This window comes from Falco rusticolus, chromosome 5 (genome assembly GCF_015220075.1).
Source record: "Falco rusticolus isolate bFalRus1 chromosome 5, bFalRus1.pri, whole genome shotgun sequence".
In the NCBI taxonomy this organism is placed as follows: domain Eukaryota; kingdom Metazoa; phylum Chordata; class Aves; order Falconiformes; family Falconidae; genus Falco; species Falco rusticolus.
This window is the reverse complement of record NC_051191.1, coordinates 58,296,408-58,309,851: the sequence shown is the minus strand read 5'-3', so window position 1 is coordinate 58,309,851 and position 13,444 is coordinate 58,296,408. Positions and strand designations below refer to the sequence as shown.

Here is a 13,444-nt window from a genome sequence, read left to right as displayed (position 1 = left end):
CAGCAGTGCAAAGGACACAAAAAGCAGCCTGTGCTTACGAAGGATCAGCATGCCATCAGCACCTGGTGTCACAGCAGTTCTGCTCTCTATCACAGCAATGCCCAGCCAGCTGGTGTTATTCAAGATGATCCTATGATGGGAAAGCAATTTTAATGTAATTTAAAGGGCATGCTGTTCACAAAGACACCCTCCACATTTCTGCAAAACACTTTGGGAAAAAATAATAAAAGCAGTAAACTCCCAGGTGAGAGTAACTCCAGCCATTTTTAACTCAAGACATCAGCAGATGTCTATTCCACACACCATGCGCGCACCTCCATCCCTTCACACACTAATCCCTATCCAGCTTTTTGAAAGCCACAGCCTGTGTAATGTAGCATCAAAAGTTGTTCATGGTCACGCTGACCCCTTAACGTGACTACACCCACTCGCACAGCGGCGCATGCTGAGTCTTTGCCTCCTTCTGCACAGACCCTGCCCCCCTCCCTCCCCCCCCCCCCCCTTTTTTTTTTTAAGTTCTACCTACACTCAAGTTTCTTAATTAGAAGACTTCTTCCCTTCCCAACATCTGCTTAGACAGAAATCCCACCCTCTGGGAGCAGCAGACATGCATGCTCCCCTGAGCAGGGGTTTACTATAAGCTGCGCGCTCCCTGCTCCCCGTTTGCCAGCAGCACCGGCCAGCTGCACCCTACCCCTCATGGTGAACACCAGCACTTCCCCATCGCTGCCACCCAGGGTCTGACCCAGCCCCAACCACAACCTCTAACTCAGACCTTCTCACCCAGGTTTAAACCCCTATCAACACAGCTGGAGAGGGATGAGGTTGCAATTACCAGGTGCTGGTGTCACACTCCAGCTTTTTATGCCAAGGCTGTAGCACCCAGAATACACGAGCACCTGGGGCAGTTTAAGGGGCCACAGACCAGAAGATGAATGTCACCACAAGCTCCTTATTCAATTTCTAGTTACCTTCCAGTGACTCCAGAGAGTGGAAATAAAAGCGAAGAAGAGAGTTTGTTTGCTAGTTACAGACTCAGAAATACATTTTCGGGCCAAGAACAGAACTAGCTTGGCTCAAATTCACAGCCTTGTGTTTTGAATAGGTAACCCTCTGAACGCACACAAACAAGGTGCTGCGTTACCTTCCTCCAAAATCCCCCGGGGCTGGCCGCTGCCAGCTGCCCCAGTGACATGCGGAAGGTACTGTCACACCTGATTTCAGCTGGAGTGCACTCAGCGTGTCACGGGAGGTCTGCAGCACTGCTGACAGGACAGGCCGATGCTCTGACACCACAGCCGCCACCTTCGGGGGTAACAAGTACGGTCTGCACTGCACCTGGGGAAGGAGGGAACGGCAACACACACACACAGACTGCAGCACATGGATAATCTTTATTGGTAACATCAGTGGAGCACCAGTAAACCATTACTGACTGTAGTGGTGACACACAGCTGAGGCACATGCTAAGGCACTTTTATTATAAAAAAAAAAAATTAATCTTTTTGTGACAGCAATTGGGACACGAGGCTCCTGCATTTAGAGCGCTTCAGGCATACAGTATGGTGCTTCATATTTAATTATTTTTACTTCGCTCATAAGTAGGTCTAAGTGCAGCATATACAATATGGTTAAGAATACAGGTAAATCCAGCAACCAGTGTACGGTGTAGAAAAGTAAAGACTATCTATATATAACCATGGTCCCAATAGAAAGGCAGTGATAAAGACCTTTATTTTTTTCTTAATTACTTATTACAAGAGATACAAAGGCCTTACGTATATCTGTGCAGATTAAAGGGTTTTTAATATACTCTTAGTCAATGGTGCACAATAACTAATCCCAACCCCTGGTTACAGAGCAGGTGCAAGAGGCTTGGACATGTCAATAAAAGAGGGATTTCCCTCCCCTTACTCCCACCCTCTGCCCACTACCCTATTAAATTCCCCTAGATTCTGTCTATTACCATTAAATATATTTGGTCCCCCAGAGATTCTCAGACAAGCACAAGGACATTGTTCTGCTTCCCCAGTCTGTCATTAACTACTGGTCCGCACTACCTTAGATGAAACCGCTCAGAGGCAGAGACACTAACAGGACATCATTGCACTTCAGAGATCTGTCCAGACAGTAAAAATAAGGAAAAAAAAAAAAAAGAAAAAGAAAAAAAAAAACAAAAAAAGAAAAAGACAACTTTGGCAAGTCCTCCAGGTAACTGGTCCTGAGAGGAGCTTCCCTCTTCACCCCTCCCTGGAAACATGTGAAAGAAGAAAGGGCAAATTGCCATGGCCAAAGCACACCGTTTTTCCTGAAACTGCTCCCAAACCATGTGGGTGGGCAGATTAGAAGAGGCAGAAGTCTGAGGTCACTGAACATGATTGCCGAAAGCAAACAAAGAGGGAGGGGAAAGAATACAGGAAGGAGCTTCCCTGCAGCTAGAACTGAAGACAAAAGGAGATTTACAGCAAAAATAATCTTTCCCTAACCCCACTCCCTCCAAACTGTGTAAGGATTCACCAGCAGACACGGCACAGACAGTTCTACAGGCCTTTGTAGGGGCCAAACTGCTGGTCAGATTTCAGAACCTCGACTCTTTGGCATTAAATACAAAGAAGATTAGGAAACTGGAAAGAGGAAGAAACTAGGAACACAGATGCCCGATGGCTCCAGACACACAGAGCTGGGCTTGCTCTGCAGATCCCCAGCCAATTTAGGAGAGGGTTTGCTGAAAGTCCAAGGGAAGAGGGGAGGGTGGATGGGTCACTCCATCACATGTAACCTGGGTCAAATGGGAGAACTTATTCAGTAGCTTTGGCATCACCAGCGTCTGCCTTGCCATCCACTTCCTCATCGGAGCACTCTCCTGCACCCTTCCTGACAATTCGACGTGTCACGACAAACGGCAGGTCCCCACGCCTAGGGAAAGACAGACAGTAAGTCAACAACACAACGTTTCACCGAGCTCACCAGACAGGACAGGCTCTGGAAAGAGGCAGGGAAGTACCTGGCCACACTATTTGCTGCGGGCAGCTGCCACTGTGGGCAGTTACAGCAAGACTATGCTGGTCTGGCTGCCAAGGTATTGCACAAAATGCTGTGCCTTTACCTGAGTTTGCTTTTCAGGGAGCTGACTTCTCTATTCATTGCATCAGCTGTTTCGGTGGCATCCTCCAGCTCACGCTGGAGCTTCCTACGGGATGCATTGGCTCGCTGGGCCTCCTCCTCTGCTTCCTCAAGCTGGCGTTTCAGCTGCTTCAAGCGCATGTTTGCCTTGTCCGCCTGAGCATGGCCAGGGGGAGAGAAAAAGATAAAGATATCTGTGTTTCCTCAGAGTTACAGCAGCAAAAAGCAGAGTTTCCACAGCCCCCTCTTCCCTTTCTGAAGGGAGCTGCCTAGGGCTTGACAGCTCCAAGATTTTTCCTTAAAAGCATTACATTTTCATCAGTGTCATCTTGTAATTAGCACAGTGAGGGGAAGGAAAAAAAAAAGAAAATTAAAAAAAAAGAGAAATCCATAGGAAGGTTAATGCTAGAGCCCTCTTACATGCAGATGATGCCTTGGTCACAGAAGAGTAATCCTTCCACCAGAAGACTCACCAATGTTGCAGGTAACTATACACACCTGATCTTTGAACTGCTCAGCATTACGCCTCTCATCATCCACCTGCAGCAGGATATCTTTCAGCTTCTTCTCGGCACGGCGCACCTGCTTGCTGGCAGCCTGGCGCTCCCTACAAATGCAGTGACGCTCAGGCAAGAACTTACCTCCCATTCTCCCCACCAAGATGACCTGACTTGGGTAAGTTAGAAACAAGGAAGATGGAAAAAAATCCTCTTAACTTAGGAGAAAATGGGCCGGGAGGCAACGTTTCCCAGAAATGACCAAAAGGCACACTCAGATATGACCCTTCTTGAAGCTAACAGAGGGGCAGCAAGTGTATCACAACTGCTGTTTTAGGAATTACTAAATCCAGAAGCAGCTAGAAATCTCTACAATGAAAAATAAGGAAGGTTTACCAAAATCTTAGTTCTGTACTACCCAGTATACCCATCATGAAGCCCTCACTCAGACCAGTCAGGATTTATTCTGAAGAGCTTAAAATCCCAGAGTGGGTGGGGCCTGTAAATCGTACAGAATTTCTACTAAAACATACTTTGTCTCCATGTCCAGCTGCTCTTCCAGCTGTGCTATCTTTGCTTCTAAGGCTGTGATGGTAGCCTTGTACTTGGACTTTACTGCGCTCTCCATCTCCTGCAGTTTAAGCTTAAGCTCCTTGTTCTGGCGCTCCATCTGCTGGCGAGCATTCTCAGTCTTCTGTGCATTGCTGCGCTCAGCATTCAGGTCGGCGTTCATCTGATCAATCTGCAGAGAGGAGAGGAGGAGTAGTCAGCGTATCATGCATGCCAGCCTGAAAGGCTGATTTACGTCTCAGATGCGTGCTGACACACAAAGAAAAAGGACCCTCAGGGCAAGCTGAATACCTGAAATAACTATGATGCAGAGGGAGCTGTCTGTAGGCAGGGCACTTTCCAAAATACCTTAGTTTATACAGATTTTCAAAGTGATTCCTTGAATAACAGGTTTATCAACTTCCTCTTAGGGCTAAATATGCCAATCCCGTCGTACAATGCTTTCTGGGGCAAAGGCCGTAGTTTAGCACTTAACACAGTAATTATCAGTCTTAGTGAATAACCAAAGTCCTGAGGCAAGGGGATCCAATACATGTGCTTCACTAATTTATCATGTATTTGCTGTCTGTCTACTTCCACTAAAAAGCAGCAGCTTAAAAATACTGACTTTCGAAAGGTGAAACAGCGAGAAGTCTGCTTCCAGGCTGGGGCTCTGGCTGACAGTCAACCAAGTAGAGAACTATGCTCTCATCCACCAGAATGAACAAGCCATTTGGAAAACCATCAGCCTAGCTCCTGGGCTTTAGAGGGGTAAGAAAGCAACATGCTTGACTCCCACAGCTAGACAGATAAAACATGGCAGTGAACAGGCAGATTAAGATCACGGTTTCTATAGCAGCCTAACAAATTCCATATGGTTAGTCCATTTGAAGCAGCACAGAACTAGCAGAAAAGTAATTTTCCAAAGACATTGTGGCACTGTTCAGCACGCCAGGTTGGAGCGGCATGCTACAGATCATCTTTCTTACAATCCCTTAATACAGAAAAAAGGGACTGGGAGGTTTTTTTGGGTGGGGTTTTTTTTTAGTAAACCTGGGAGACTGTTCCAGCTACCCAATGATTTAAATGACCAAAACCAGTGAGTTAACATCAGCTCCGACTGCCCAACCTATTTTCTGTATTGTGGTATTCAGGTGTTTTATCTTGCTTGCATCTACAGACTCCTGAGGGCCTGTACTGTACACCAAGCAGCAGGTGGCATTACTCAGAGTGCAGCCTGACAATCTGCACAGACTAGAGAACCCCTACTGGCACACACAGCCTGAACAGGTACCTGAAGATTTGCCTTCTTAAGCCGGTCATTGATTATCTCTGTGTTACCCTGCTCCTCTTCTAACTCCTCTTCCAGCTGAGCTATCCGGGCCTCCAGCCGTCTCTTCTCCTCCATGGCCAGCGCTCTATAGGACACAGAATCGTTAAAGCAATGTTGGTGGCATTAATGCCCTGGGGAAAATTCCCCATTTTTGATTTTACAAAATAAGCTCAGTCTTTCAAGACCAATGGGGATACAATGCATGCTGCAGTCTACACGAAAATAACAGCCTGCAAAGTATTTTCTCAAACCAGCTCCTCCACCCTTAAACATGGAACATTACTCACCCTTTACCACTGTTGTTGGCAATCTCATCAGCCAACTCATCCCTTTCTTGCTGGGCCTGGCGCTTGGCACGCTCAGCAGCTGCAAGTTCCTGGAATGAAAACGAGACAGTCAGCAATCCAATGGGAAGCTACGAATTAATGCAGCATAGGAAAAAGCAGTTACTGGTAATGGGTGGTATGGTCTCTAGCTAGATCCTGGCTTAAATATAAGACATGGTCTGTTCCCCACCCACGCCACAGCTTCCTTTGTTTTGCACGCTCCTATCACAGCTGTCAAGAAAGGGCCAAATTCTGCATTTTGAAGTGGACCTCATATTTGAGCAAAGCAAAAAGTACAAAAGAAAGGAAATAACCACTTGAGCTTAGACTGCTACAGTTAGTTCTTGGCCAAAGAAAACAAACCAACCCTTGACCTGCATACATATTCCATTACCTCCTGCAACTGGATCATCTCTGCCTCCATGCTCTTCAACTTCTTCTCATTTTCTTTGGCCTGAGCCAAGATCTCTTCTCTGGAAGTACGTGTGTCCTCCAGTTCCCGCATGTAATCCTTCATTTGTGCCTGAAAAGGGAGAAAAACGTTAATTTCAGAGCAACAACACTGACAAATCACGTTTTTTATCTTACAGGAAACACAGAGGGAAAACTGAAACACGGATTCATTAATCTTCAGCTACTAAGAAGGTTGTTAAAACAAAAGGAATCATCCTTTTCCCATTACACAAGTATCAAGGAGAAGCAGTAATGGAAGCAAACAGGACTGCTTAAATCACAGAAAGGGAAAAAAAGTGTCAGATCTAGAAAGGGGGGAAGAGAGGGGACAGGAAGCTTTGTAGTGAAACAATGGAACGGACAGCCTAGGGAGGATTTGGAGTTTTTCCTAAGAAGAGATCAGACAGATGCCTGTAGGAATTACAAAAGCACAACAGAACTGTCTTGGGGCAGAAGGCCTAAATGATAGTTAAGTTCTTCTAGCTTCGCAGCTCTGCAATCCCTTCTAAAAACACTGGCGTGAGGCAAGCACTAGAGTGAAGTCAACTTCCCTTACAGCTTGTCTCCCAGAGTTAAACAGCCAGATTGGGGTTAGAAGGATATTTGAAATGCCAATGAATATTTTGTGGTAAACTGCTACAAGGTTCTGCTGCTCTTGTGACACTGATACACGGTTCTCATGAGGTGAGATCTTGTATCCCACTTCCCTGGGTAAATGCTCTACACTGACAGCAAAACCAGTTGCAGTCTCACCTGCAGTTTGCGGTGCTGCTTGATGGCTTCTTCACGACTCTTGTTAGCAGTGTCTATATGGCTTTCCAAATCCTTCAGGTCCATCTCTAGCTTCTTCCTGGCAGCCACAGCAATGGAACGCTGCTTTCGTTCATCATCCAACTCCACCTCCATCTCCCGCACCTGTATGGAGAAATACAGGCATCAGCATTTCAGCTCCTCGATTTCCCAACAGCCATGTTACACATCCCCCTTTCAAACTGTACATAAGTGCAAGCATGTGACCTGTTTTCATTCTTCCTGGCAGGGGAATGGGGCTAACATTCCTCACTAATAAAGCCACATGGGTTCCTTTGATAGACAAAGGCTGTTTGAACAATCATGCACACAAGGGGGAAATTCTCTCACAGCTTTGCAGTGCTGCCTGGAGAGTTACCATTAACAAGAAACTGTGGATTGGCACTGTCTGTCTAACCATCTCTGGACACAAGTGCCTTTGTGTACAGAACACTTTCAGGATTTACAGAGCAATTCTTACTTGTCTAATCAGCTGTTTCTTCTTCTCTTCATTCTGTTCATCACGGCCCTGGAGGTCCCGGTCAAACTGTGCCTTCATGGCCTGTTGGTTCACTTCTAGTCGCAGTTTGGCATCCTCTGTGGCCTGCAGTTCATCCTCCAGCTCTTCCAGCTGTGTCTTCATCTCCTCCACCTGCTGCTCCAGGGCTCGTTTAGCCTTCTCCAGCTCATGGACCTACAGCACAGTACCACACATGAGGTTTCCTCAAAGAGTGGAGACAATTTCATCTATCCTAAGAGCAGAAAAATCTAAGAACAGCCACTCGCATAAGACTATATGCAAGAACACTGCACCCATCCCTTGCATTAGGGCAGAGACACCCCTCAAAGCCAGCTGCTAGCATCCCTGCAAGCTGCCAGCGTGAATCAACTACCTGTCAGTTCTGATCACGTAGTGGCGGTGGGGAGAAAGAGGAAAGCATTTGTTAGCCCAGTCCTGACCTACTGCAGACTCAGAGCTGGACACCTCTGGATTTGACAGAATAAAATACTTTTTAGCCTCTGAATTTTTTAATTTTCCTTCCTGCTTACCATAACATCTTTTGTCTTGAAATTTGAGTTACTGTCTTCCATCGCCTGGCTAATCCCTGTATTTCACATATCAGGCTCGCATCATACCTTCATCTCTGCCACAATACCAGTTAATTTTTAGTTTGCCACTACCTCAACTGGGCCAGTTCCAGGCTCTTCCAACCCATCTTTCTCACTTGCTTATCTAATAACAAACATAACATTCACAAACTTACAGTGTGTCCAGTATTCTCTACAACATTCCTCTGTGTTAACACTAGCATAAGCTTCTTGCATTATTAAACTAATAGTATCACCTGTGTGACATTTCCTGCCCAGAAATTTGAGCCATTGGGGCCCACATCTGTGGCCCAGAATGTGCCATTTCCTTGCCTCAGTAAGTTTGCAGATGACACCAAGCTGGGTGGGAGTGTTGATCTGCTTGAGGGCAAGAAGGCTCTACAGAGGGTTCCAGACAGGCTGGACCGATGTGTATGAGGTTCAACAAGGAGAAGTGTTGGGTCCTGCACTTGGGTCACAACAACGCCGCACAGCGCTACAGGCTTGGAGAAGAGCAGCTGGAAAGCTGCCTGGTGGGAAAGGACCTGGGGCGCTGGCTGACGGCTGGCTGGACATGAGCCAGCAGTGTGCCCAGGTGGCCAGTACCACCCTGGCTTGTATGAGAAATGGTGTGGCTGGCAGAACAAGGGAAGTGATTGTCCCCCTGAACTTGGCACTAGCAAAGCCACACCTCAAACACTGTGTTCAGTTTTGGGCCTCTCACTTCAAGACACTGAGCTGCTGGAGAACGTCCACAGAAGGGCAATGAAGCTGGTGAAGCATGTGGAGCACAAGTCTCATGAGGAGTGGCTGAGGGAACTGGGGTGTTTAGCCTGGAGAGGAGGAGGCTTAAGGGGGACCTTACTGCTCTCTACAACTACCTGAAAGGAGGTTGTAGACAGGTGAGGGTCTGTCTCTTCTCCCAGACAACTAGTGACAGGAAAAGATGTACCAGGGAAGGTTTAGATTGGATATTGGGAAAAATTTCTTCAGTGAAAGGGTGGTCAAAAGCATTGGAACAGGCTGCCCAGGGAGGTGGTGGAATCACCATCCCTGGAAGTGTTTAAACAAAACATGCAGACACGGTACTTCAGGATATGGTTTAGTGATGGACTTGGCAGTCCTGGGTTAACAGTTGGACTTGATTATATTAAAGGTCTTCTCTAACCTAGATGCTACGATATTTTAACTTCATACTTACACTTTTCCCAACATCATCCTTTGAACTCATCAAGTCTTCCATCTCTGCACGGAACTGTTTATTGACTCGTTCCAGCTCAGCTTTCTGCTCTATGGCTTCTTCCAGGTCTCTGGCCAAGGAAAGGGCCTTAGTTTCCTTCTCACGGGCTTCTGCCTCAGCACGGTCCCGTTCTTCTGCATACTTGGCAGAGATGTTCTTCTCCTCTGCCAATAGCTACAAGAGCACAGCATCAGTATTCTGAGAAATTACTAACAATTTTCTAACAAGGTAAGCATGCATCTTTTTGTTAGCCTTTCTTAATACTGTTTTGCCATGGACAGAAGGAACCAAGAAAACACAGCTTCAAAGAACGAAGCATGCATTTTATATTTTTATATATATATTTATTTATTTATATGCACATTTAATAGCTGTGTTGACCCCCAATTAACAAAATTCTGATCCCCTAGGCCTCCAACCTATCATTTCCATCTCTCTCTCAAAGATGATCTACAAACAAGGTTTTGAACTCGATCTTGGTCTTGATATAAATGTTATCCCTTTGGGAAAAGGAGCATCACTAAGCTTGCTATGCATAGAACAGAATTAACTTAGCTCTATGAAAGCTTATTTCTCCACTCTATGTGCTGTATCTCAGTTCAGAAATTGCTTAGGTATTCTTAAAGCTGACCTGTCAATAAGATGCACCTACTGAATGCCCAGTGACTGAAGTCATACCTGATCAAACTTCTTCTGCTTCTTCTCTAGGTTGGAAACTATCTGCCGCTGATGATCCAGGTCCACGGTGAGGTCATCCAGCTCTTGCTGCAGACGAGTCTTCGTTTTTTCCAGCTTGTCATAGGCAGCTGTCTTCTCTTCGTAACGCTGGCTCAAACCCTCCAAGTCCTTCTGCAGCTTCTTCCTGGCTTCCTCTGCTGACTCAAGGCAGCCCAGACCATCATCCATCTTCTTCTTTGCATCTATTGCCTGAAGGACAGAAAATATTGCACATGAAACCATGCCACTAATAGCGTGCCAGTTTACTGGCACCAGAAGTTGAGGAAATAAATCTGCTCATTTCTGAAGGTACTACTCCCCCTTCAAATACTCCTATATGACTGAGTTCCCAAAGGAATTCCTGGATAGAAATCTACAAGCAGTTCACATGATTATAATCAGAGACTTCTTCATTTCCTTTCTCGCCCAAATCAGCAGTATCACCTTTCCCAGGAAAGGTTCTGTTACTATAAGTCAAATCTGCATTTAGATTTTACTTCCGTCAAGAGACCTGCACTTAACACTTCTTCTGAAAAGTCACCGGTCATTGGTTTATGTGATGCAGACTCTGTACCTGTTGCTGAAGAATAGAGATCTGTTTCTCCAGGTTTCTCTTTGTCTCTTCTTCTTCTTCCAGTTGCTCTTTGAAACTGTTCTTCTCATCCTCCATCTGCTTCAGCTTAGTGCTGAGGCTCAGTTTTAGGCGAGTCTCCTCCTGCAGCAGCTCCTACAAAACAAACACCCCAGTGGAATTCAGCATCACTCCTTGGCTTTAAAAGCTCACAGTCCTCACACCCACTCTCTCCAGAATGAGTAGTTTTCAAGTTCAGTCTAAGTATGCAACCTACTTTAGAGATAAGACAACTGAAGACAAAATTTAAATAACTGTCCTCCAGTGAGTCAGTATAGAAACAAAATACTCAGAAAGGTCCTATTCTCTCATATACTCTAATGATTAAAGCATACTACTTCACCACACAAGCCATCTACAGACTTTTCTGGAGTCCTCTGCGTAGCACACAAAGCATTAAAACCTTTCCCAACAATACTGTGACCGTATTCTGCTAAATTACTTTCTCATATTCAAGTATCAAAGAAACGGACAACAGTCTAAAGTGATTTAATGTGGTTAAACCCAACATTGGTCTTAGCAGAATTGTAAGACAGCAGTCATTTACCAACTTAAGACACCAACACTTATTGACTTACGCTGCCAGTGCTTGAGCTGAAGGATCTGTAGAGACTAATAAAGACTGGCCTTCAAACTAGTGTGTAACTTTCGTATTGTGTGCTACTTTTGAGTCTATTTTTTAAAAACAGTAATAAGTAGACAGAACATCAATGATCATTTAAGGTTACTTAGTATCTGAGGTTTGGCCTACCCTTCCAATGTTCTGCTTGGTACTCCATGCCTTACCAAGAGTTATATTCTACTAACTGGTTGATTTATCCCAAAGTGTAAGACTAAGCATGACTTTTTCCTGAATAAATACCAAATTATTTGAGTCTATCACTTCCCTGACATCCACTGGGAAATAAAACTTTCTGCTTAACTTTACAAATTTACTGGAAATCACACATACACATAAACCTTGTCAAATACTTGACTGTGAAGATCTCAAACAATAACCTAGCATTCCAGTGCAGTTCTAGGAATAAAGAGCCTCAAGCAGAAAGGTGATAGAGGAGGAATTCTAAATTTAAGACAAGGAAAGTGACACATGATCCACATACTGAGGAAGCAGAAGGAAGATGAACAGCTTGTTTCTGGAGAAATGTTCTCAATATCATGCAAGATAATCCCTTAACAAAAAAAGCCAGACCCAATGCTTTAAAGGGTTGTATAGCCAGTATATAATGGTGTCCAGAGTGACTTCTCACTTTGAGAATTTGTAACAGACATTGGCTGTACCACACACAGATGCCTTTCAAAGCTCTCACCTGAGTATCCTGAAGCTGTGATTCCAGAGCAGAGAAATCCTTTGCTAGTTTGATTGATTTGCTATCAGACTGGTTCAAAAGACCTGTGACGTTGTCCAACTCGACCTGAAGGAGACATCAGAGAATCAGTCATTAAATGCATCAGCAAAAACAAAGCCAGCAACAGGTGAGTAGCTATGAGACCCAAAAGTGAAAGCCGAGGCACCTCTCAACAGTAAAGGATGTGTATATAATTTCTCAGGGGAATGAATGCACTGTTTTCTGGAGTCCCAGGGATGAAAGATGAGAAATCAGAAAGATATTTTTACTTAGGATCACTTCTTGCAACAGCCTTCTGGTTTTGGTTGTTTCAAAGCCTATGTGAGATTTTAGACAGCTTGGCAAGAATTTTAAAAGCTTCTATTAAGTTCTCTTCTATTTTATACCATGTGCTTCAGGACTCAATCTACAGTCTCAAAAATACATTTTCACATTCCAAAAGATAGCGCACACATCACTAATGCTAAACTTTTAATGACAGCCCTCCACAAAGAAGGTAACACGTTGTGTGAAACAAATGGATTTGTTGTTCCCTTGAAAAAAGCAGGAGAAACCCCTAGATTTCCACATCACCCTTGAGTCACCCCTCATCAACATCAACCACACTACAATGCTTCAGGACACTGTCTTCCAAATTAGTTACACAATCATCAGTCAGTCTGTGACACACTAGGTCCACAAGCAGCTGGATGTTTACAGGACTGTACTGTGCAAACCGCTGCATGCTGAAGGGGAGCACACATGCTGATACTTTTAAGGCTTACAAAACTCAGATGGCAGCTGGTTACTTCACCTTCTCAGGGCTGCTCACGATAAGCAACATCAGTCCAAATGTCCTGCCCTGGCAATGAGTTAAGGAGTCTGCACAGTCCCTGGGAAGCAAACGATGGATTTGCTCTTCATAGGAACTTTATTCTCAGGAGGAACAAGATTTTTGATCTAGCTGTGGGGAGGTACCACTCTACAACCATTTCTCTTTAGCCCTGGGTTGAATCAAAAGCTAAGGAAAACACTTGCCACTCACCTGCAATTTGTTAACCCTCTCAACCAGTTCTGTCTTCACTCTTTCACCTTCTGTAAATTTCACCTGCAGTTCTTGGAGCTGAGCATCTACTTTTTTCCGCTTGTGCTCAGCATCCCCTTTGCCCTGCAGAAGAACCTTCACTTCATTGGACAGTTCGGCCCTCTCACTTTCCAGAGCTTGTTTTGCTTTTTCAAGATTTGCTTTCACCTGAAGAAGAAAAAGAGGGGGGAAACAGAAATATCAGCAAAACCCCTCAGACTTTAGATGACAGGATCCTTCCACTGAGTGCATTTTTTTTTTCCAACAAGCAAGCTAATGTTGCAT

At 44.9% G+C, this 13,444-nt stretch overlaps 1 protein-coding gene across 3 annotated transcripts in view; it reads right to left on the bottom strand.

Annotated features, from left to right (window-relative positions):
- Nucleotides 1-1,787: 1,787 nt before the first annotated feature.
- MYH9 (myosin heavy chain 9) overlaps nt 1,788-13,444 on the bottom strand; it is a 74,051-nt gene continuing 62,394 nt past the window's right edge. For all 3 annotated transcript variants that reach the window (XM_037387835.1, XM_037387836.1, XM_037387837.1), the window contains exons 28-41: nt 13,121-13,327; nt 12,058-12,162; nt 10,691-10,843; nt 10,078-10,326; nt 9,361-9,573; nt 7,552-7,764; nt 7,035-7,196; nt 6,223-6,351; nt 5,790-5,878; nt 5,464-5,587; nt 4,154-4,362; nt 3,622-3,730; nt 3,107-3,279; nt 1,788-2,916 (exon numbers count right to left, since the gene is read on the bottom strand). In XM_037387835.1, coding sequence (XP_037243732.1) covers nt 2,799-2,916; nt 3,107-3,279; nt 3,622-3,730; nt 4,154-4,362; nt 5,464-5,587; nt 5,790-5,878; nt 6,223-6,351; nt 7,035-7,196; nt 7,552-7,764; nt 9,361-9,573; nt 10,078-10,326; nt 10,691-10,843; nt 12,058-12,162; nt 13,121-13,327 — 2,253 coding nt within the window. In that variant the 3' untranslated portion in view covers nt 1,788-2,798. The remainder of the gene's footprint in view (nt 2,917-3,106; nt 3,280-3,621; nt 3,731-4,153; nt 4,363-5,463; nt 5,588-5,789; nt 5,879-6,222; nt 6,352-7,034; nt 7,197-7,551; nt 7,765-9,360; nt 9,574-10,077; nt 10,327-10,690; nt 10,844-12,057; nt 12,163-13,120; nt 13,328-13,444) is intronic.